Raw genomic sequence first — 21,313 nt, 5'->3', positions numbered from 1 at the left:
CTTCCCGGTGACCACGGGGCAGGCATGTGCCGCTCAGTCGCACGAGGCGCTGCCCCTGCCGGCTTCTGGAAGCCCGGCCCCGCCGCGGGCTGGGGAAGCGTTCGAAACCGCGCCGCCAGGGGAGGCCCCGCGAGGTCCTCGCAGACGTTCGCGAGCCCGTCCCGGGCCCCGACCTGCGGCCCCTTCAACACGCGTGTGTGCAGCCGTCGCCTCACCTGCGTGCCCCCCCCTGCGGGCAGCGGCGTGGGCTGACCAGGCCTGCGTGTGTGTCCTGGCGCTCGGGCCCCTCAGCAGGAGCGGCCGGGGAGCCCCCCTGGCTCTCAGGCTCACGGGCACCCCACCTAAGGGTGCATGGGGGGCGTGGGAGACCAGGGAGGGCAGGGGCGTAGGGCCGCAGGGCAAGGTGGAGGGGCTTTGCCTCCTCAGCTGGTGGCCCCCTGCCCCGCCTCGGACCCTCGGCGTCTGGTCTGCCCCTGGTCTCCTCACTGCCCTGCCCACCCCCCACTGCAGACCGGGGCGCCCACCGGGCAGGGCCTTGGGTTTGCACACACAGGGAGACCCCTGCCTGGGCCGGCAGGGCCCGGCCCTGAGGAGCTGCGCCCGGTGCGGTGCGTGCTGACGGGGCACTTGAGGCGCAGGGAGCAGGCGGCAGTGGGTGCCAGGCCCCGGGTCCCCGCCCAGCTCTCGCCTGACGCACTGGAGAGCTCACGCCCGCCCGAGTGCCGGCCCCACGGGAGCTCGGGGGGTGGTGGCGACCTTCGAGACCGGACTGCGGTTCCAGAGTCTCTGTCCAGAGCAGGAAGGGACAGCGGGGGCGTGGGGGTGGGGTGCTGAGGGGCGCGGACTGTCTCCCAAACCTTGGAACCTCGGAGCAGCTGCTGGCCCACCAGCCTGAGCCCTCTCTGGACACTGTGCCTCGGTTTCCCCATGCTAGCTTTGCTGTGTTGGGGGCACAGAGGGGGCTTTTCCTTTCATTTGAGGACAAACTGGCAGCTGTCAGGGGGGTTGGGGGCACCGGCGGGGGGACCGGCGGGCTGCTCTGCAGTGGGGGAGGCGTCCCCGCCCCCACCCCCACCCGTGAGCCCTTCCAGCCTGTGGTGTCCAGTCCTTCAGCAAACCTCCGGCAGCACCCAGTGCGGGCAGGGCACCCTGTCACCGGGGCCAGGCACCGCGCTGAACGTGTTAATTGTCCAGACAGCCCTGGAGGAGGAGTCCGGCCACAGCGTTTCCCTCCAGACGGAGGGTCCCACTGAAAGCATGTCATTCCCCCCCCCGGCCCCCGCCCTGTGCCTGCCCACCCAGCCAGCGTCCCAACCGCCCCTCAGGGCTCCCCACCCCCGGGGAGTGGCCGAGCCAGGGTCCGCACAGGGCGCCCGGCGGGACCTGAGCGTCAGATAGACAGAGTCACTTGTGGTGTGAGTGTGCCCCATGCGCACTTGGCCGGCCCTGCACCCCTGGCTCTGTCTGGCAACCCCACCCTGCAGCCGCCGCTGGCCCGCCGGAGGCCCCTGTCTGGGCCTGGAATGGACCGAGCAGGCAGCCCGGCCACCTGCAGGCCCCTCCCCGGGGAACTTGGCTGGCTCCTGCGCCCCCCTCCCCAACACCCACACCCGCGGTGACACCTGGCGGGGGCGGGACTGGACAGGAGCTGGCGGGTGACAAGCTCCCCGAGCGCCGGGCGCCACTGATCAGGGAGCCGGGACAGCCGGGGACATGACAGGGAGGGGCCCCCCCGCCCGGGGAGCCATCAGGCCCCATCAGCGTGACTGGCACCGCGCCGGCCGGCTGTCACCGCGACACGACGGGGCCCTGAGCGGGGCTGTTCGCCCGCAGCCATCAAAGGGCGCTTCCCCGAGTGAACCTGGAGCGAGCACCCGGCGCGGCCGCTGACACCTGCCTCTGCAGCTCCGGCCGGCACCTGGGCTCTGCGACGGCCGCCTGGGGGACGTGGGTGCCATCACCTGACGGCTGTCGGGGCGCCCTCACCTCGGGGGGCACAGAGGACGCCAGTCCCGCCGAACCGGTCTCCCGGTCCTTGGCTGCGGGGCCAGCCTGCGCCCCACACGCCCCACGGGCGCCCCCATCCTGCGTCCCACCGGGTCCCCTCTGGGAGCCCCGCCACCCTCTCCGCACAGGCACACGCTGTCCCCGGCACGGCAGGGAGTCCCCTTCTTCCCCCGAAAGTGCGGGGGGAGGAAGCGCCACAGACCAGTCCGAGCAGGAGGCAGGGGCGGCCCCTGTGCCCGGACCCCAGGACGGTGGGGCTCCCTCCAGCACTCGGAGGCGGGGGGCACAGGCGGGGCAGGACCCCTCGACCCTCAGTGACCCTCCACTCCAACTGCCCCAGGCCCCTCCCCACTGAGTCTCTCCCTCCTGCCCCTCAGGGTGTCCACCCCTGCCCCGGCAGGACCCCAGGGACCCCAGGGGGGCGTCTCCGCAAGACCCGGCCTGTCCGACTTTGGCCAGACATCCACAGGAGGGAATTCAGGGGGGCCCCGTGAGCAGCGCCCCCTCTCCCTCCTCAGCCAGAACATGGAGCCCAGAGCCGGGGGTCTGCAGCATCTCTGGGGGGAGGCCCCGCAGAGCCCGCTTCCCGCCCCACAGAGAAAGCCGTCTCCAGGACGGCAAAACCAACACGCGTAATTGCCGCCGTGTCTAATTAGGCAGGGCTGTGTAAATGGGGCGCTTCTACACGATTAAAATGTCAGGGGAGACTCGGAGGAGCTGCGAGGTTCGAGTGTCTCCCGCGTGCTGGGGTGCAGGCGCCTCCCCGGGGGCCCCGCGCCCCCCGCCTGGCGTCCTAACGAGGAGCCCAACAGCCTGGCGCGAGGGGACGGGACACGGCTCCGCCTCCGGGCCCACCGAGGGCCGCTCGTCGGACTGCCCCGCAGCCCCACGGCCGCAGCCCCACCGGCCCCACCGCGTCCCCGCTCCCCGGTGGAGTCCAGCCGCTCTGAGGACCTCGTGTGGGTGGGTTGTCGCCATCCTGGACCTGAAGTGTCCTCCCACCCGAGGAGGGGCCCCGGGAGTCCCTCGCGGCCCCTGGACTTTCAGGGGAGCAAAGCCAACACCACCGTCGGGACGGTTCCCAAGCCCGCCCTGCATTCGCATCGGAGGACGGCGTCTCGGGGGAGCGAGAACACCGCCACGCCCAGGGCCGGCCGACGCCAGCCCGCTCGCCCCGGTGCTCAGCCGCAGGAGGCTTATTTGGTGACAAGGCCACGCGGCCCCTGGGGAGCAGCGTCGTGACGGCCACGGGGGAAATTCCGAACCACGTTTTCCTCCAGAGCCCTGGGAGGGGACAGCCGGGTGCTGGGTGCAGGCAGGTTCTGGGGGGTTCCGTGTTTCCGGCCACCGAGGGGCGCCACGCCGCACCGTGCCAGGCAGCCCGAGTCCCGGCGCAGCCTTCCTCCACAGCCACGCCCGCAGCGGCCCCTCTCGTCACGGAAGCGACACGGAGAAAAACACGGAGAGCACATGAGAGGCCTCCCTCCGAGGACCGCAGGACGCGGGGGCCGGCCCGTGGGTCCCGTCCAGGAGGGCTTCTTGCTGGCCGCCCCATGGCACTCAGCGGGCGCCACACACGCCACGGCGGGAGAAGCCCCTCCCACAGCCCTTCCGTGGCCGCCAGCCTGCCGTCGCCTGGAGTGCGGGACCCACACGGGGACGGTGGCCTTGGGAGTCTTGGAGCTCGCTGGTCCCCTGCATTTCGGGGCTCCGGTGCCGTCTGCCCGCCAGTCTCCTCTCCTCCGTCCCGGGGAGACAGGAGAAACCACGTCGTCCTGCTAACGGGAGAAAAACACACCGTGAGAGGCCCGTCTGTGCTCCTGGCTCCCAGTCTGACGCTGCTCTTGGGGCCGGGGCCGCCGCACTGACCCAGAGCCCACCACGGGCCATTCCTCCCGGTCACTGCTTTCCAGGCCCCTCCGGGCACTTTGGCTGCAGGAGACGTCTTCCCAGCCAGAGCCGCTCACAGACCAGCGCCCACCAGTGGGTGGAGGCCAGGGTGGGGTACGCTGGCGCTGCCCCCGGGGGCTCGACTCCTCCCCGTGGCCGAGTCTCCCTGCCGTGGGGACGCAGTCACTTCCACCAGCGGCTGCCCTGGGGGCCACAGCATCTCAATGGCTGAGTGAGCAAGGACGTGTCCTGGGACTCCTGCAGCCGCGTCCCCAGGCGCAGAGCAGGGTGCAGGCAGACGCAGGCCCCGCCCCGGGGGCTGTCGCCCTGTGCCTAAGGACCGAGGCCCCAGCACGGCCAGCAGCGAAGGGAGCAGCACTGGCCGGGGGGTGGGGGGGAGCACAGCCTGTGGGAGGGGCTGCGGGCTGGAGAGCGGACAGGCCCCCCCGCCTCCTCACGCCCGCCCGCCCGCCCGCCCGCCCGCCGGCCGGGGGTGGGCTGCAGCCCCGCGTGGGGAGCGGGAGGTGCAGGGCACCCGGGAGGCTCCGTGCTTTTCTAGGCCAAGCCGCGGCTGCATTATTGATGGGTGTTCTGCAAAATTCAAGTGCTGAGCTGGGGGAGGCCGCGCGGCCCCGGGGACGGCCTCTTCCGGTGTCTTCCCTCCCCGTGAACTTGAAAGTGGCCAAGCCCCGTTTTAATGAGTTCACTGCGGCTCCGCTGGGCAGCTGGCGGGCGCTGGGCGGCAGGCAAGCGCTGGGCGGCGGGGGACAGGGCTGCGGACACAGACGCCGCTGCCCCCTCCCCGGCCTCGCTCCCCTGGCCCCCGCGCCTGCTGCTGCGCACGCGTGGGGCCGGGAGGCCAGCCCCCAGCCGGGGTCTTCCGCACAGACCACTCGGGGCCCACCCCCTGCGTGACGGTGGGACGAGCACGGACGGGGCATCCATGTCCAGGGCCGCCAGGGGACGCCCACCCACAGCCCCCACCACCATTCCTGCCCGGGGGCTCGGGGGAGGAGACTGGTGACCGCCACCCAGTCCGAAAAGCACACTTTCTGAACCAAACGCCACTGGGAGGAGCCTGAGCCTGGCCGGCGCTCTGGGCGGGGCTGAGACACTGAGGCCTGGGCGGGGGAGGGGGGGGCCCTGCCAGCACTGCCTCCTGCTTGCAGCCGGCGCATCCCACACCCACCCCGGCCCAGCGGGACCCCACCCGGGGCCCAACAGCGAGGCCAGCGCGCCCTCTAGTGGCAGCAGCTGGCTGCACACACAGACGTACCCGCCCCTGCATACAATGGATGCACATGGATCCAGACACGGGTACAGCTGCACACGCGTGTGCGAGGCTGCCTGTGGCTCCGGGGGTAAAACCAACTGCGTTTTGCACCTGCTCCCCGGGGAGGGGCCCAGAGCGGCCGAGGCCCCGTCTCCGGTGGGCGAGGCCCAGACGAGGGGCAGCTCCTGGGGCAGGACCCGGCGCCCCTCACCGAGGACATGTGGGGGCCCGGGGCTGAGATGCCGTCCCCGGCCTGTCCCTGAAGCGTCCTCGCTGGGGCTCCGTCCCTCTGCTGCACAGGAGGAAGGGGCGCCCCCCCCCGCCCGGGCACAGGGGCCCTTCCCGGGCAGTGCCTCAAGTCCGGCCCGGCGGGTTCTGAGCCCGCATTGGTGCAGACGAAGGTGACTCCAGCCAGCGAGTGAGGGGAGGACGGAGGGACAGAGGGAGGGAGGGATGTGTGGATGGAAACAGAGACAGTTTGCTGAGCATCTGCTCTTCATGATTAATTCTTTCTGGAGCTTGAGTCGCATGGCTGGAGGCTGGCCTTTCCCCCTAACCTTGAGGACTCAAGGTCGTGCATCGCTTGGAAGGCATGTCATAAGGTCCCTTCCTGCTCTGGACCCCTGACGGTGACGGGGGAGGGTGGCGGTGGTCCCGGCGGAGCGCCACCACCAGGCTGGTCTGCACCCAGCACACCGGCAGCACCTGTGGTCGCCGGCTCAGAGCAGGGGTGTGGACAAGGCCACCTCCACCGACTCGGGTGTCTGCCCTGGGGTTCCGGGCGAGGACCAGGGGGGACGGCCTCGGGGCCTGACGCTGGCGGTCCCGCCTGCCCGAGGGCCACATACACACCCCTGGGGGCCTTGTTCCAGCAGCGGGGGCTCAGCCCCGTGCAAAGAGGGGGCGAAGGGCCTGCCTCCTGTTAGAATGTCTGGCTGCCCGCCCTGCCGGGCACTGACAATGCCGCAGGGACGTGTCTCACGCCCAGACTCGCGTCTGTGGGGCTGTCACCTGCTCTGCAGGCCGCCTGCCCCTGGCTGTCCAGACCCAGGGCGGCCCCGCAGCCCCCTCTCTGCTGGCACCCGCTCCAACCTGCGCTCACGGCAGCCAGAGCCTCCGGGGCGGAAAGGCGGCCGGCTCCGGGGCTGCGCCCTTCCCCAGGGGGCGTTCCCCCCCTAGGCCTGGCCCCTGGGGGATGGGCAACGGGACCCCAGCCGCAGGGAACCCGCGCTCCTTCGATGAGAAGTGACAACAGCCTGTGGACGAACCCCGCACTGACGGCCTGTCCCCCCAACCCGCTCCCTCCAGAAAGTTCAGCAGTACACGGTCATCATCCAGGCCACCGACATGGAAGGCAACCTGAACTACGGGCTCTCCAACACGGCCACGGCCATCATCGCCGTGGCGGACGTGAACGACAACCCGCCGGAGTTCACCGCAAGCACGGTGAGTCCCGGGGCCCCCGCGGGCCTGGCCGCGCACGGGAGGGCGGAGGGGGCAGGGAGTGGGGGCGGAGAGAGACCCCTCCTCCTTCCGCCGGGCCGGTCAGCCTACCCTGGAGGCACCTCCCGGGCCAGAGCCCCCACCCCAGGCGAGCCTCAGCCGGCCTCTGAGCACACACTCATCTTGCTTCCAGGCGCCCCCTTCTCAAATCAGTCCCCCAATCCCACATCCCTGCATCCCTCGGCTGTGGGGGCGCAGCGCCACCTGGTGGCCATAGCGCAGATCGCCGCGTGGGGGGTGCCGCCGGGCTGCCCATGCAGAGGACCTGGGGTGCAGGTCCGTCTGATCCCAGGGGGCCAGTGGCAACGGTGGGGCAGGTCCAGGGCCAGAATCCCGGGGGGTGGGGGTCGGACATGCAGGGAGCAGCTCCCTGGGGGCCCTGGGGGAACAGCGGTGCCCAGGCCCCAGGCCCCAAGCCCCAGACCCCCTCCCGGCCCGGGCCGCACCTGGCCGCCCTCCCTGCTGGCAGCAGGGACACTGGGCTCGCCGGGACCCGCCAGGCCGTGCGGGCACAGGGCCTGGGCCAGCTCAGCCCTCCCCAGCTCCCGGGGGGGGGCATCATCACCCCGTCTGCAGAGTGTGCCCACGGCAACCTTGCCGTGACCTTGTAGCGGCCATGGGGCTCGGGCACTGCATGCCCCTCTCCCGAGTCAGGGGCTCGGGGGGTCTGGGCGGGGGCCCAGGTGCGAGCCAGCACACTGCTCCTAGGGACACAGGCAGCCCTGTGGCCCGCCTGCGGGGCTCCAGTGTCAGGGCGCGACACCCCACCACCACCACCACCAGAGCCCCGGGGCCCCCAGGGAACAGCCTGAGGGCTGCTGCGGTCACCGTGGAAACCAGGGCAGGGGCGGCCCAGCCGGTCTCCCTGATGGGAGTGCAGGCTCCCCGACCTGAGGCTCTGCAGTGACCCCAGCAGCTCAGGACTCAGCCCCCCATCCTGGTCACCTCGGGTCCCCACTGAGTTTGGTGCAGAGCACCCCAAGGGGCACCCCATGGAGTCGGGGGCTGGCAGGAGCCCTCAGAGACCCACCTGTTCTCGATCGCAGCCCACGCCTCAGTCTCCCCGTCCACAGGTGGGGGTTCTTGCGCCGAGGTGCGCCGGAGAAGGTTGTGGCCAGCCAGGCGCACGGGCAGCCCCACAGACGGGGGACTGCCGGCGGGATGGGGAGCCGGGGGTCCCGCACAGGCCAGAGCCCTCGCCCACCCTCCAGCCCCGGGCTGGCGGGGTCTCATTCCTTACGGCCAAGGGCCCCATCCACCCCAGGGCTGCGGGCTCCCTTCACGCTGGACAGAGTTCTGTTTGCCGCCCGGGGTCTGGGCGGCGGGCAGCATAAGGCCCAGACCCGAGAGCGGCCGGTGGGTGGGTGGGTGGGTGGGTGTCCCCCTCGTCTGCACCACCCCCGTCTCCCGCCCCACAGACACAGACCCTTCCCACCGGCACAGCCTCTCGGCGGCCGCTCCACCACCGTCCACCGTCTGCCGTCCGCGTGGGCGTCACTGCTCTGCAGCACCATCCGGACGCCCCCCGCTAGGAAGACGCCGCTCCTCGGAGCGTGACCCGTCAGTCACAGGGGCTCTGGGTCTCAGGGCGCCCGCCCCTGGGCATCTTGGAGCTCTTGGGGGGAGTGGGCCACAACACATCCCCCTCCAGAGGGGTGACAGGCGGGGGGCCTGCGAGACCGTGCGGGCGCAGCGGCCGGCAGGGCCTGGGGCTGGCCACACCCCTCACGCGGCGGGCGGATGGGCAGCTCCAAGGGGCCTAATCAGGGACGATGAGCGGGAGCTGAGGCAGGCGCTGCAGGGGCCGGCTCCTGTTAGGTGCTGATGAAGCCTCGTCCCACCTCACCTGCTCCTCGGGCTCGCTGCCCGCCGCTCTGCACTCGGCTCGCTCTCGGATGAGGGGGGGGGCATGCTGGAGGGCCGTGGTCCCGGTGCACAGCCTGGGGACCGCTCCCAAGGACCTCTGGTTTGCCCCGCCCCGGGGTCCCTGAGGGACGGCCCGGAGACTCAGCACGCAGCCCCTGGCGTTGGAGCTGGCTGAAGCAGGCCCTTGTGCGCCCACCCAGCATCACCAGGCCGGGGTCCGTGGGCCCCCCTCCCGGGCCCCGCCTCCCCTCCTGCTCCGAGGCCGGCGGGGCTGGAGCACACCCTGGCAGGGCAGGGCAGGGGCTTCCCGGGCCGGCGGTCCCGGCTCTGGTCATCCCCATGCGGACCCCTGAGCTCCGGGCCGGGGGAACCAGTCAGATGTCGACACCGAGCCGCCGCCGGGACCAGCGAGGGCTCCGGGAATTGGGGACAGAAACCGAGCACCACCTTGGGGTGCACGAGGGTCCGGGGCTCGTGTGTGTGGCAGGCGGTCAGCGTCGGACCTCCCGCTCGGCATCCGGGCCGCCTTCTCACCCGCGTCCGCCGCCGTGCTCCGTGCCGACCCTCTTCAGGCTCTCCCCTCCCCCAGTCGCTGCCGCCGCGTCCACTGGGGCAGGGGCGAGGCCGGCCCTGGGCCGGGAAACCTGAGCAGTGACACTGAAAGCTGGTTTCGGCCGGGGGAGGCTCGTCTGCAACCTGCCCTGGGTTTCCCGGCCGGGGCCTCTCTCCGGGAACCGCCGTCACACTTGCTCGAATCAAAGCTGATCCCTCAAACACACTCCCCTGCCCCCCCCCCCGGGGCTGGAAGCAGGGAGCCTGGGAGGTCGGGCACCTCTCAGAAGTCAGACGGGTGCAAGGAATTCTGGGAGGAGGAGGGCTGAGCCCAGCTGCGGCCTCTGGGCCCCTCCCTTCGGGGCACCCCAGGGTCCTCACCTCTCTCGCAGCAGTGAATGGGGTAACAGCAGGGGCACCCAGGGGAACCAGCGAGGCCGGGCATGGGCCTGGCCCACGGAGCACGCCCAGGGATCACTCCTGGGGCTGCGCTGCCGCAGGTGACGCCGGAAACCCCCAGGCGCCTGCCCAGCCCCCGTCCCCCGGCTCCGTGGCTGGAAACCACGCTGCACGGCGGGAGGACTGCCCGCCCAGCCCACAGACTCTGCATTCTGCAGAGTGGGGGTGCAGCCCCTTGTCCACACACTGCCACCGACTTCCAGGCGGTGATGGCAGCCCCGGGGCCCTTCTGAGCCGGGCCCCAGCCGCTGGGCCAGCAGCCCCCGAGGCCAGCCTGAGCTGCAACTCCCACGGGGCGGGGGGACCTGCTCAGGTTCCTGAGGCCACCCACGCAGGACCAACACTGCATACGCACACGCGTGCACGCACGCCTTTCTCAGCACGTCACGGCCCTGCCACGCAGGCCACACTCACTGACGGGAGTGGCTCACAGCCCTCGGGGCCATAAGGGCCGAGTCCCCAGTTCCACTGCCCGCAGCACTGGCCCTGAGCCCGGCCGGAGCCAGGACCTGCAGCACAGCTCTGCTGGGGACAGCTCTGCTGGGGAGGCCCCTCCCCTGCTCTTCCTCATCCCCGTCCCGCACGGACGCCCCGGGCTCCCGGGTGCCCTCTGCTGACAGGGAAAGGCCTGAGGGGGACCCAGCAGAGAGGCTGGTGTGTGCGTGTGTGCCCGGAGCAGGCTCAGTTTGGACGCGACGGGGCAGCCCTGAGCCTCGGGCCCTCCCCCGATGCCCCCACCAGGAACACGGGAGGGGGTCCCAGGTCCGGGAGCAGCTGGTGGCGCGCCGCTCCCGGCACCTCCCACGTCTGAAGGTCCGTGACGCTCTCTTCCGCCGCGTGCACGCTGCAGTACGCAGGGGAAGTCCCCGAGAACCGGGTGGAGACGGTGGTCGCCAACCTCACGGTGACGGACCGGGACCAGCCGCACTCCCCGAACTGGAACGCTGTGTACCGCATCATCAGCGGGGACCCCTCGGGGCACTTCGTCGTCCGCACCGACCCCGTCACCAACGAGGGCCTGGTCACCGTGGTCAAGGTGGGTGCCCCCTCGCTTCCTGCCGGGCGGCCCGGCCACCCCCGCCGCGGCCCCGGGACAGACCCCACAGACTCGGTCCTGGGGGCTAGGGCACGCCGCCCCTGACACCCAACGGCAAAGGAGGGGGCCCCCGCCCGCGGGTGGCAGAGGCGGGCTTCCCCAGGACCCGGTCACGCGACCCTCGGCCGGCCCCACCCAGGAAGTCAGCCCCGACCCCTCCCCGAAGGCGAGGCCCGTTCACAGACCAGCGGGTATTACTCCGTCCCTGGTTCCTGGGACAGAGCCCGCCTCGTCCCGGAGGGGTCCCTCTCTCTCTCTTCTTTTTTATTGTGTTTTCTCCATCACCACCAACCCGCTTATTACCCACCCCCACACGCGGCACCCTGTGGTCCAGTCCACGGGCTCTGTCTCCTTGTCGCTCTCCCCTGCCCCTGCCCCCACCAGCTGTCCCCGGCTCTCCGTCCACGAGTCCGTCGCTGTGCAGGCCCAGCGCACCCTCGCACACCTGTTTTCCACACCTGGTTTCCACACCCGTTTGTACCGAGTTCCCAGTGAGTGGGGTGTGGGCCCAGCCAGCATTCACCAGTGGGGGTCCCCTGCCCAAACTCTCTCCTCCCGCTGGCCACACCCCTCCGGCGGGAGGGTGGCACCCACGGGGCGGGAAGGCAGACAGGAGGGAGCCCGGGGGCAGCGTCCCTTGGGACCAGCCCCCTGGACGCCGACAGACAGCGGTGGCGGCCCCCGCTCCTGCCCCACGGCCCCCCGCCTCCGGCCGCGCGGCAGCCCCGCCGCTCACGGGCCACGGCCCCGCCCCCGCCCCGTTCCAGGCGGTGGACTACGAGCTGAACAGAGCGTTCATGCTCACTGTGATGGTGGCCAACCAGGCGCCCCTGGCCAGCGGCATCCAGATGTCCTTCCAGTCCACGGCGGGGGTGACCATCTCGGTCGTGGACGTCAACGAGGCCCCCTACTTCCCCTCCAACCACAAGCTCATCCGCCTGGAGGAGGGCGTGCCCCCCGGCACGGCGCTCACCACCTTCTCGGCGGTGGACCCCGACCGCTTCGTGCAGCAGGCGGTGAGGTGGGTGCGCGGCTGCTCGCCCCCCGGCCCCGCCCTCCAGGGAGAGGAGCCCCAACACCCACAAAGACCCGTCGGGGCTCGGGCGGCCCCCACCTATGGCGTCTCTCCGGGAGGGAGCAACGGGACCCGGTCCTGGGGACAGCTGGGGTCCCGGCCCGCCTGACATGGGGGCGGGCGGGGGGGTGGCGAGGGGACGATGCCACCGCCATGGGCTGACGCAGGGCTGGGGGCTGGGGGCTGGGGGCTGGGTCCCACCCCGGCCTTACTGCACAGCTTTGGGGTGACTCACCTCCGTGCCTCAGTCTCCCTGCCTGTGGACGGCAGGCAGGAGAGCATCTGCCCCCCGGGGGGTCCCTGTGAGGACCCGCAGCCCGTCCACCTGGGTGACCACGGGTCCCGGGTGCCACCCTCCCACCGGGGGAGGGCCCTTGCAGGGCTGGAGCGGAAGCCCCGGCGGACCCAGCGTGCGGGCCCACACCCCCCAGCCCCGGGCCTCACCTCACCCCCGCCCCCGCCCCCGCCCACAGGTACTCGAAGCTGTCGGACCCCGCGAGCTGGCTGCACATGAATGCCACCAACGGGCAGGTCACCACGGCGGCCGTCCTGGACCGCGAGTCCCTGTACATCAAGAACAACGTCTACGAGGCCACCTTCCTGGCGGCTGACAACGGTACGGCCGGCCCCGGCGACCCCGGGCGCTCGCCGGCAGCGCGGGCTCTGGCAGGGGGGCCGAGGGAGGCCCACCGGCAGGCACCCAGAGGGGTGGCCGGGGTAGGGGGGCAGGGCCTGGTCATGCTCCGGGGCCCTCCCCGCGTGGTGCATCCACAGCACCGTCGCTCGGCCGCGTCACCCTGACGGTGCTGGGACGGGTCTCCTGGGACGTGCCGCGGGGTTGGGGGGGCGGGTGTAGTTCTGACGTGACCCCCGCCTGCCTCGGCCCCAAAACTCAGGGAACCGGCATCGGAGTCGGGAGCCGCCCTCAGGGGGCATGGCCACTGTCGGGACGCTGTCGCCACCCCCCTCGGCGCCTGGTGGGCGGACGGGGCACGTTTCTCTGCCGCCCAGCACGCGGCCACCGCACCGCCGGCCTGGGCCGAGGCGCAGAGGCTCGGGAGGCCCTGAGAGGCGTTCGGGGGCCCACCGAGGCGGGAAGCCAGAGGGGAGAGCACCCCAGCCCAAACGCCCCCTTCCCGCAGACGGACGGTTCCCGGGGTTCTCCCTTGGGTGCTAAGAGCCTGCACCCGGGGCGTCCGGCCAAGGGGAGCTCTGCTGGGGGTGGGGCGCAGGACACTCGGAGGGCGGCCGGCAGAGCCCCCCGGGCCCCTGAGGGCGGGGGTCTCGGAGCAGCACGCGGGGCCCCGTGCGGTGACCGCGTCTGCCCCACAGGGGTGCCCCCGGCCAGCGGCACCGGGACCCTGCAGCTCTATCTCATCGACATCAACGACAACGCCCCGGAGCTGGTCCCCAGGGAGGGGCAGGTCTGCGAGAGGCCGCACCTCAACGCCATCAACATCACCGCGGCCGACGCCGACGTGGAACCCAACGTCGGCCCCTACGTCTTCGAGCTGCCCTTCGTGCCCGCCGCCGCGCGGAAGAACTGGACCATCACCCGCCTGAGCGGTGAGGCCGCCCCCGCCCCGGCGCTGAGGTGATCGAACTGAGTCTGGGGTGCGGCCCCCCGGGGCCTGGCGCCCGGGAAGGGGAGGCCGCAGGGGCGGCAGGCGGACCCACGGGAGGGCTGCGTAGCACCCCCACGAGGCTGGGGACCCGCCACGTGGCAGCCCCTTGCTGTGGCCACGCGCCCAGGTGAACCCCATGCAGCTGACCTGGACCGCCGTCCCCGAGTGCGTTCCCAGGGGCGGGCGCGCGCAGAAGGGCCCCCCCGAATCCCGAAGTCCCGCCGGCACCGTGAGGAAGCCCCTCCCTCGGACGGCCCCACTGATTTCCAGCCCCGCCGGGCGGACAGGAGCGAGCCTGCTCCCCCCGCCTCCCAGGCACGTGGGGGTGCTGCTTCCAGCAGCCGTCCCAGCTTCTCGGCCGACACCAGGCCCCGTCCGCGTCTGGTCCCCGACGGCGGGCACTCTTCGCTCCTCCCCTGAACACCCCCCTCTCCCCGTGTCGCCCCGCCCCAGGCGACTACGCCCAGCTCAGCCTGCGCATCCTGTACCTGGAGGCCGGGGTGTACGACGTCCCCGTCATCGTCACGGACTCCGGGAACCCCCCGCTGTCCAACACGTCCGTCATCAAGGTCAAGGTGTGCCCCTGCGACGACAACGGCGACTGCACCGCCACGGGCGCGGTGGCGGCGGCCGGCCTGGGCACGGGGGCCATCGCGGCCATCCTCCTCTGCGCCGTGCTGCTGCTGAGTGAGTGGGCCGGGGGCCGGGCGCGCGGGGGGCGGGGGGCACCTTGCAGAGACCCCGCCGAGGAGTCCGCACGGCCACACCCGGGCACGCGCGTCCACACGCGTGCACCCAGGCCCACTCCCAGGAACTGTCCGCGTGCACATGTGTGCACATGCACGCACACGCACAGGCACATGCGTGGACACACACAGACCTGTGGGCATGCACGTGCACGCTCTCACAGGTGTAGGGCCCAGCCGCGCCGGTGCCCCTGAGCACACGCGTGTGAGGGACACGCACGCACGGGCGCGCGGCACACGCACGGGCCACTCACGCCCGCCCACCGCCCCCCCCCCCCAGCCATGGTCCTGCTGTTCGCCGCGTGGGTGAAGCGGCGGGAGCGGGAGCGGCACACGAAGCAGCTGCTCATCGACCCCGAGGACGACGTGCGGGACAACATCCTCAAGTACGACGAGGAGGGCGGCGGCGAGGAGGACCAGGTGGGCGGGCCCCGCCCCCGCGCCCCGCCCCGGCCCGGGCGCTGGGGGGAGCTGCCAGGTTGGACGCGGGGGTGCGCGTGGCCACTGCGGGACTCAGGACGAGTCCTCACCCCCCGAGGCTGAGTGCCCCCCCCCACAACTCGGGTGGCAGCGGAGGTGCCGGGGGCTGGGCAGTGTGGGCAGTGGGGTCCCCGGGGACCCCCAGGCGGGCAGAGGCAGCCCCCACGTGCCTCCAGGACAGACAGACAGCAGGTGGGCGTGTGGGGAGGCAGACAGGGGGACGGGGCCTCACGGTGGGCTCTCCCGTGCTCAGCCCGCGGCCCCCGCCGAGCCTCACCCCTGCCCCTGCCCCCCCCGCCCAGGACTACGACCTGAGCCAGCTGCAGCAGCCGGAGGCCGTGGAGCACGTGCTGAGCAAGGCAGCCGGCGTGCGCCGGGTGGACGAGCGGCCCGTGGGCGCTGAGCCCCAGTACCCGGTCCGGCCCGCGCTGCCCCACCCGGGGGACATCGGCGACTTCATCAGCGAGGTGGGTGCTCGGGCCTTGGGGAGCCCCCAGCAGGGCCTACCCTACGTGTACAACCCTAGGAACACGCTCAGGCCACAGTGGTGCCCTCCATGCTGGGCCCCGGTCAGGGGGGCAGAGGGGACCCAACTCGGTCTGGCCCCTGCAGGCCGTGGGCAAGCCCCGCCCTCAGCACCCGCCCCGTGCCAGGAGGGGCCTGCGGCACCGGCCCTCTGCTCCCGACGGTGCCTGGGAGGGGGCTGGCCACGTGCACGTCCCCCCCGCGTCCCGTCCGTCACTGAAACAGAGCAGGGCCCAGGCAGGGCCCCGCAGAGGGACAGAGGTTTCCCACACGGTCCCCGGCCCACGGCACGTCCCAGGCCACAAGTGAGGCCTCTGCAGCTGCCCGGTCCGGCTTGGCCAGCGCTCGCTACCCCCCCTGCCCGCCCCGAGAGGACACCCTCCCCACCTACCGTGAGAAAGCCACCCCTGACTAGTTCTCCCGGGAAGCGAAAGCGGGCGGCCCAAACTCCTCAGCACGGAATGACCGTTCAAGTCGGGCAGTGAGGCGCGTCGGGCAGTGACCTCGGGGACACGGGGCCACCCCGCTGGGGACCTCCCGGGGCCAATGCAGACCCCGCACCTCAGAGCAGGCCCGGCCACGGGCCGGGGAGCAGGGCGCGCACCCACTGTCGGGGCCGCACTCCAGGGCAGGGGCTGGCGGCGGGGTGGGGGGCGGCCGCCGCGCCTGCCGCGTGGCCCGTGTTTGGTCCCGGGGCTGTGAACGGCCGCAGCCCTCTGGCTTCGGGGCACCTCAGGCGCACGCTCCGCGGGACAGTGACCATGGAGACACGACCCACCCGGGGGCTGAACTCCTGCCACAGGCCCCCCCCAGCCTCCTCCTCCTCCTCCCCCGCCTCAAGCTGACGCTGAACTCGCAACCACCCACAGCCCCCTGTCCTGTCTCTGAGACGCCTCGGGGAGCACTGATGGAGCACCTACCTACGGGGTGCAGGGCCCCGCAGCTCGGCCTCCCTGGGCTCCCCACTCCCGCCCCGCAGACCCCGCCCCCCCGCCCTAACCCGGTCTCCTGGCCCCCAGGGACTCCGGGCGGCGGACAACGACCCCACCGCGCCCCCGTACGACTCCCTGCTGGTCTTCGACTACGAGGGCAGCGGCTCCACGGCGGGCTCCGTCAGCTCCCTGGACTCCTCCAGCTCCGGCGACCAAGACTACAACTTCCTCAACGACTGGGGGCCCCGGTTCAAGAAGCTGGCGGACATGTACGGAGGCGGCGAGGACTGACCGGCCCCTCCTCCCCGGACCAACGCGGGACCAGCGCTCGGACGGACAGACGGAGGCACCCACGCCGGAGGGGCGGGCCCGGCGGAGGCCGCCGGGGGGGCCCCCGCCCCCCTGCAGGCGGGTCCTTTAGTGGTGTGCGGCCAGGGGTCCCCCCGCCCCGCCCCCCCGCACGGAGCTGTCTGGCCGGAACACTTCTCGCCCCGCCGCCCATCCCGGTAGCTGACCCATCACTGAAGGACAGCGAGAGGCACTCTGTCTTAACTTGAACCCCTTAGAACAGAAGCACTGTTGAAACAAACATGGAAGTGCCTTTGGGTGCACGGGTCGGTTCCCCGCAAACTCAGGAGTGACTGCCGCAGGCAGACCCGCCCCGGGCTCCGCCGCCCCGGCCCCGGCCCCGGCCCAGCTCCACAGGCACCAACCTAGGAATCAGGAGAAGGTGTCTCTTTCTTTAGTTTTTGCGTTTGGGCCTTTTATTAAGAGAAAAAGTGGGTGGCTCGCTTGACAAAATTTGCAAAGGAAAAATAGTTTGGGGTCCAAAATCACAACAGCCCTCCGTGTCCCCAAGATCTGTCACACACGGCCGGGTCTCCGGGGCCCCTCGGGGGCCCCCAAGGCTGGGCGGGGAGCCCGGCCGTGGCGTGTCCCCAGGGTGGCCACGCCCATGACCAGAGGTCCCATCCTGTGTATCTGGCTTTCACTGCGTTTTTGGCCACCCCCCTCCAAGACGCTGAAATCGCTGGCGTGGGGGACACGTCACCCAGGGGCCGTCTCCGTCCTTGGCTGTCCCCTGGGTCCGCCCAGTCAGCTCTCCGGCCTCCCCAGGGACAGCTGTCAGCCTGAGCACCGCCCACATCCCCACTGCCCTCGGTCCGGGACTGCGTGGTGTCCCCAGAGGGCACAGCCCAAACCAGCCCGTGTCTGAGCCGGCCTCCCCTCCAGCCTGAACCTGTCACACACCCAGCGGGCGCGTGCCGGTCCAGCCCCCAGACCGCGCGCCCAACGCCCTGGCCGCCCGGGCCATGCAGACTCCCAGGCCCCGGAAGCCCCTGCCCCTGCCGCTGCTCCCCACCAGGCCGGGGCTCTCCAACACGCGGAACACGTGTGCACGCGACAGCCCGCCGGGAGTGTGCCCCAGAGCCCCGTCTGGCTGTCCGTGTGCCCGCTGCGTGGCTGGGTGGCCCCTGCTGGGGATGGCAGCCCCCGGACCCGGGTCAGCACTGAGTGGCTGTGGAGGGTTCGGGGCTCAGGGCATGGAGCCGGACCTGCCCTGTGGGTGCTGGTCAACTCCCCCCAGGGCTGGGGCGGGCAGTTCCATGGACGGACAGCAACAGGCTGTGTCCCAGGGACCCCTGGGGGGCCACCGGCCGCAATCGGACCCTGGGAGGGGTGGGCAGCAGGACCCGGGGCGTACAGGAGCCTCCGGCCAGCAGGACGCAGGAGGAGGGCATCCTCGAGGGGCAGTCCTTGTATCTGGTCCTCTCGGGGTCCCCAAAGAAGGGGGCAAGTGCCACTGGCCAGGGCTGGACTCGGCATCCGAGCCCCCTGGAGGAGGGGAGTCCCAGGTGACAAAGGACGAGGAAGTTGGCCTGCCCTGCCCTGGGGTCCCGGGGCCACTCCCCCCACGCCGGGCCTGTCCCTGTTCCACGGTCCGCCTCTTTCCCAAACAGCTCTGGCCTTGAGGTGAACTTGAGCGAGCGTGTGGGTGAGCAAGGCACACAGGTGTCCCGCTGGACGTCAGGGTCCCCCCCAATCCAAACCCGTCGCCAGCTCCGCCCGCTCTCCCCGAGCCAGGCTGAGGCAGGTTCTGTCCACACTGCCCCGGGGCGCGGCTGCGCGGGCGGGAGCAGGTCGCTGCGTCACCTGCTGCACATCGGGGCAGCTGCCCAGGGGAGGGGCCCGGCCCCGCAGCCCCCAGCCGTGCTATGCAAATTGCAGGGTCCGGTGGAGAGCAGGCCCAGGGCCCCGGGGTGCAGCTGGGGCATGGCCAGGCCAGAGCTTGCTGGGGGGTCGGGGCAGGGGGGAAGGAGCTGGGCCGTCCCGTCTTCGTTTGTTTGGGGTCAACTGGCCCTCCAGGCGCAGCTCCTGGTGTGAGCTCGGCTCAGGAGCCCGTGGCTGTGGGCCCTCCTCTCGGAAACCCCAAGGCCTCCTGGGCCGCCAGGGGCTCACCTCAGGGACAGCTGTGCCCCCGCTGGCCAGGACGCAGCCGCCCGCCTGCCAGGCCCTTGCCCTCTGACCCCTTCGCTGCCCCTCTGCCGAGTCCCCAGGGAGCAGGGCCTGGATGTCCGGGTCACGAGCGCCCTCCACTCCTCCCCTCCCCCGCCTCGCGTCACTGCCAGGGGCTGGCTCTTTTGGGCCGAGGCCACGGCAGCCCACTGGGGACACCGACAGGGGCCCTCCGGGCCGCCCCTGCCCCCAGACAGCTGTGCCCGAGCCCCCCCAGCCCGCAGGCCCCGGGGCCAGAGCAGGACGGCACCCACCCCCTCCCAGATCCTCGCCAGAACCCTGTCCCAAGGCCAACGCGGTGGCACGAGCTAAGCGTACGATCAGTGTCACACGTCCCCCGTGTAGCTTGTAGACGCGTGTCCCTGGCCAGGCACCCGCCAGCCTGCAGGCCCGGCCCGGGCAGCGGCGCCGCGCCAGGGCGAAGTGCGGCTCCTTCCGGGAGCAGGATGGCCTTGCGCCGTGGGGCGGCGTGTCAGGAGGCCCCGGCCTCGCCCAGCGACCCCCGCGGCCAGGGGCTCCCCGTCTGCCCAGAAGGTCCCCCCTCGTGTCCTCCAGCACGTCCGGCCCCCAGTGTCAGGGTCACGGCCCGTCAGCGGGCCTGGAGATGCCTCAGCGTCCCTAGCAGGAGCCTGGCCAGCGCCCGGCCCCTGGAGAGGCCAACTCTGTCCCCTCCCAGGCCCAAGGCTGGGGGAGGGGCGGCCCCAACTGTCGTCAACGCCGACAGCGAGGACACCGCCAGCGGGACACGCTCCCGCATCGCAGGTGTCGTCGGGGGGACGCGGGCGGGGGCGGCCGGCGGGGCCGAGGACCGGGCGCCCGTGGGTGTCCCTGGGACGCTCTCCACGTTCCCCGTCTCTCCTCCTCACGCGGGTTTGTTCGTTTTTCTTTTCTTTGCATGTTTCTTTCGGAGACGGACGGCGCGTGCGGCAGCCCGCATGACTGTGGCTGCCTCGGGAGAGGTTCCGGGTTGGGGGGGGGACGTGTTCCCACCGCGCCCCGCGCCCCGTGTCGTCAGAGAGACGTTCGACTTCTTTTGTAAACGTCCACAGCACAACTATTTTGTATCGTCGTTTGTATCATTTTGTACCAAAAAAAAAAGGAAAGAAAAAACAAAAAGAAGGCAAGCGCGTCGATGTTCTCCATGTGTTCTCAGTGCCCGGCGGCCGGTCTCGGGGCCGAGGGGGGCGCGGCCCGGCCCGCAGCTGAGCAGCAAATAAAGTCCCTTTGAAGCAGCCAGTCTCGCCTGCCTCGTTTTGTGCCCGAGTTCAGAGGCCGGCCACGCTGGGGGCTGCCGGGTGGGTGAGCGCGGCGGGGCTGGGCGTCCACGGTGGCCCCGTCCACTGGGCACAGGGTCCGGAGCGGCCCCAGCGTCCGGCGCCCGGCCCTGGGCCCTGGGCCCGGGGCCCTGGGCGTGCAGAGGGGAGCCGAGGCAGCCCCTTTGCGCCTGCGAGGCCCAGGGAAAGCGGGGGGGGGGGAAGGCCCCCGCGCCCCGTGCCTCCGCACGGCGACCATCTCGGTCCAACGCAAGCCAGCAACGTTCTCGCGTCCCCGTGCTACCCGACAGGTAAGCCTCCAAGAGACCACAGGAGCCTGGTTCAAAGTCACAACCCTCAGGCCCCCTTGGCTGCGGGCCCCGTGACCCAGCCTGCCCTTGACCCCCAGCCTGAGCTGGAGCTGGAGGGGTCACAGGGGGAGCCCCGCGGGCAGCGCCACACTGCAGAGCACCCCGACCCCGGCGATGCAGGACGCTGGGCCCACAGAGCAGCGGAGTGGAGAAAGGCTGAGGGCGGCGGCCCCCCGCCTCCACGAGGGCTGCCTGCCGGGTCAGACCCGGAGGTGCCCCAGGGTCCGTGACAAGGGAGGCCGCCTGAGACCCGGGACGAAGCGAGGAGCCCCCGCGGCTCAGGTCAGGGTGCCACAGGGACTGTCCCCTCCCACGGCGATGCACGTGTGGCCGCTGCTGGAGGATGGACACCGTCCCCCAGTCCCGGCGTGTCCCCCTGGGAGCTGCTTCACTCGAGAGAGACGTGAGCCTCTCTCTTCTGACTTCTAACTGGGGGGCGCACAGTGTGGCCCCTGCCTCTCTCAGCTCCTGGCGGGCGCCCCACCTCCTGCCCTCCCGCCCCGGGCCCTGGGAAGCTGCTCGCGCACGTCCCCCACCCCCCGACCCCCGCCTGCCCAGCAGCACCCTGCTCAAGTCCCGCGGGCCCCGGAGCTGCGCAGACTGAGCGGCCCACACCCTGACAGCCCAGGCCAGGCTGGGGGCCCGTGACGGGGGCCGGGCCGGGTATGGGAACGTCCCTGGGAGGGGACACCTCGGGGCAGGGGGCGGGCACCATAGTCACACATCTGCCAGCACTGGAGGCCTGGACGCAGCATCCCGCGGCGAGACGGCGAGACACGCTGACCGCCCTCGGACTTGCGGGGCCTCCGTCCCCAGGGACGCACCACACACGGGCCACCTGGCTCACGGGCTCCCACGGGCTCCCACGGCAGCCCCGAGAGCACACGGGCAGAGACGCGGGCCCCTGCCTTGGTGGGCCCGCCCAGCCGGCCCAGACCCAGGGCGCCCGGGGCTGTGCGGGGCACCCCCGGGGGTCTCCCTGCACCCTCCAGTCCGAGGTCTGACGCGGCCTCACGGGAGAGGGAGGGGCCCTGGCTGGTCCTTTGGTCCGTGGGTCCCATCCTGCCAGCCCCTCTGTAGACAGGACCCAAGCCCAAGGGCTCCCCAGAAAGGCCCACCCTGGGCCACCTGAGAGAACCCCAC

At 71.9% G+C, this 21,313-nt stretch overlaps 1 protein-coding gene across 1 annotated transcript in view; it reads left to right on the top strand.

Annotated features, from left to right (window-relative positions):
• Positions 1–19,778, top strand: part of CDH4 (cadherin 4) — a 158,349-nt gene extending 138,571 nt beyond the window's left edge. Inside the window, exons 8-16 of the mRNA XM_045833384.1 lie at positions 6,479–6,616; positions 10,401–10,586; positions 11,414–11,667; positions 12,195–12,337; positions 13,054–13,287; positions 13,800–14,033; positions 14,373–14,512; positions 14,875–15,039; positions 16,117–19,778. Coding sequence (XP_045689340.1) covers positions 6,479–6,616; positions 10,401–10,586; positions 11,414–11,667; positions 12,195–12,337; positions 13,054–13,287; positions 13,800–14,033; positions 14,373–14,512; positions 14,875–15,039; positions 16,117–16,320 — 1,698 coding nt within the window. The 3' untranslated portion in view covers positions 16,321–19,778. The remainder of the gene's footprint in view (positions 1–6,478; positions 6,617–10,400; positions 10,587–11,413; positions 11,668–12,194; positions 12,338–13,053; positions 13,288–13,799; positions 14,034–14,372; positions 14,513–14,874; positions 15,040–16,116) is intronic.
• Positions 19,779–21,313: the final 1,535 nt, after the last annotated feature.

The sequence above is a fragment of the Phyllostomus hastatus genome, unplaced genomic scaffold (assembly GCF_019186645.2).
Source record: "Phyllostomus hastatus isolate PE091 unplaced genomic scaffold, TTU_PhHast_1.1 phas_contig_17, whole genome shotgun sequence".
Taxonomy (NCBI): domain Eukaryota; kingdom Metazoa; phylum Chordata; class Mammalia; order Chiroptera; family Phyllostomidae; genus Phyllostomus; species Phyllostomus hastatus.
Note: the sequence above shows the minus strand (reverse complement) of the source record. Positions and strands in the feature narration are given on the sequence as shown.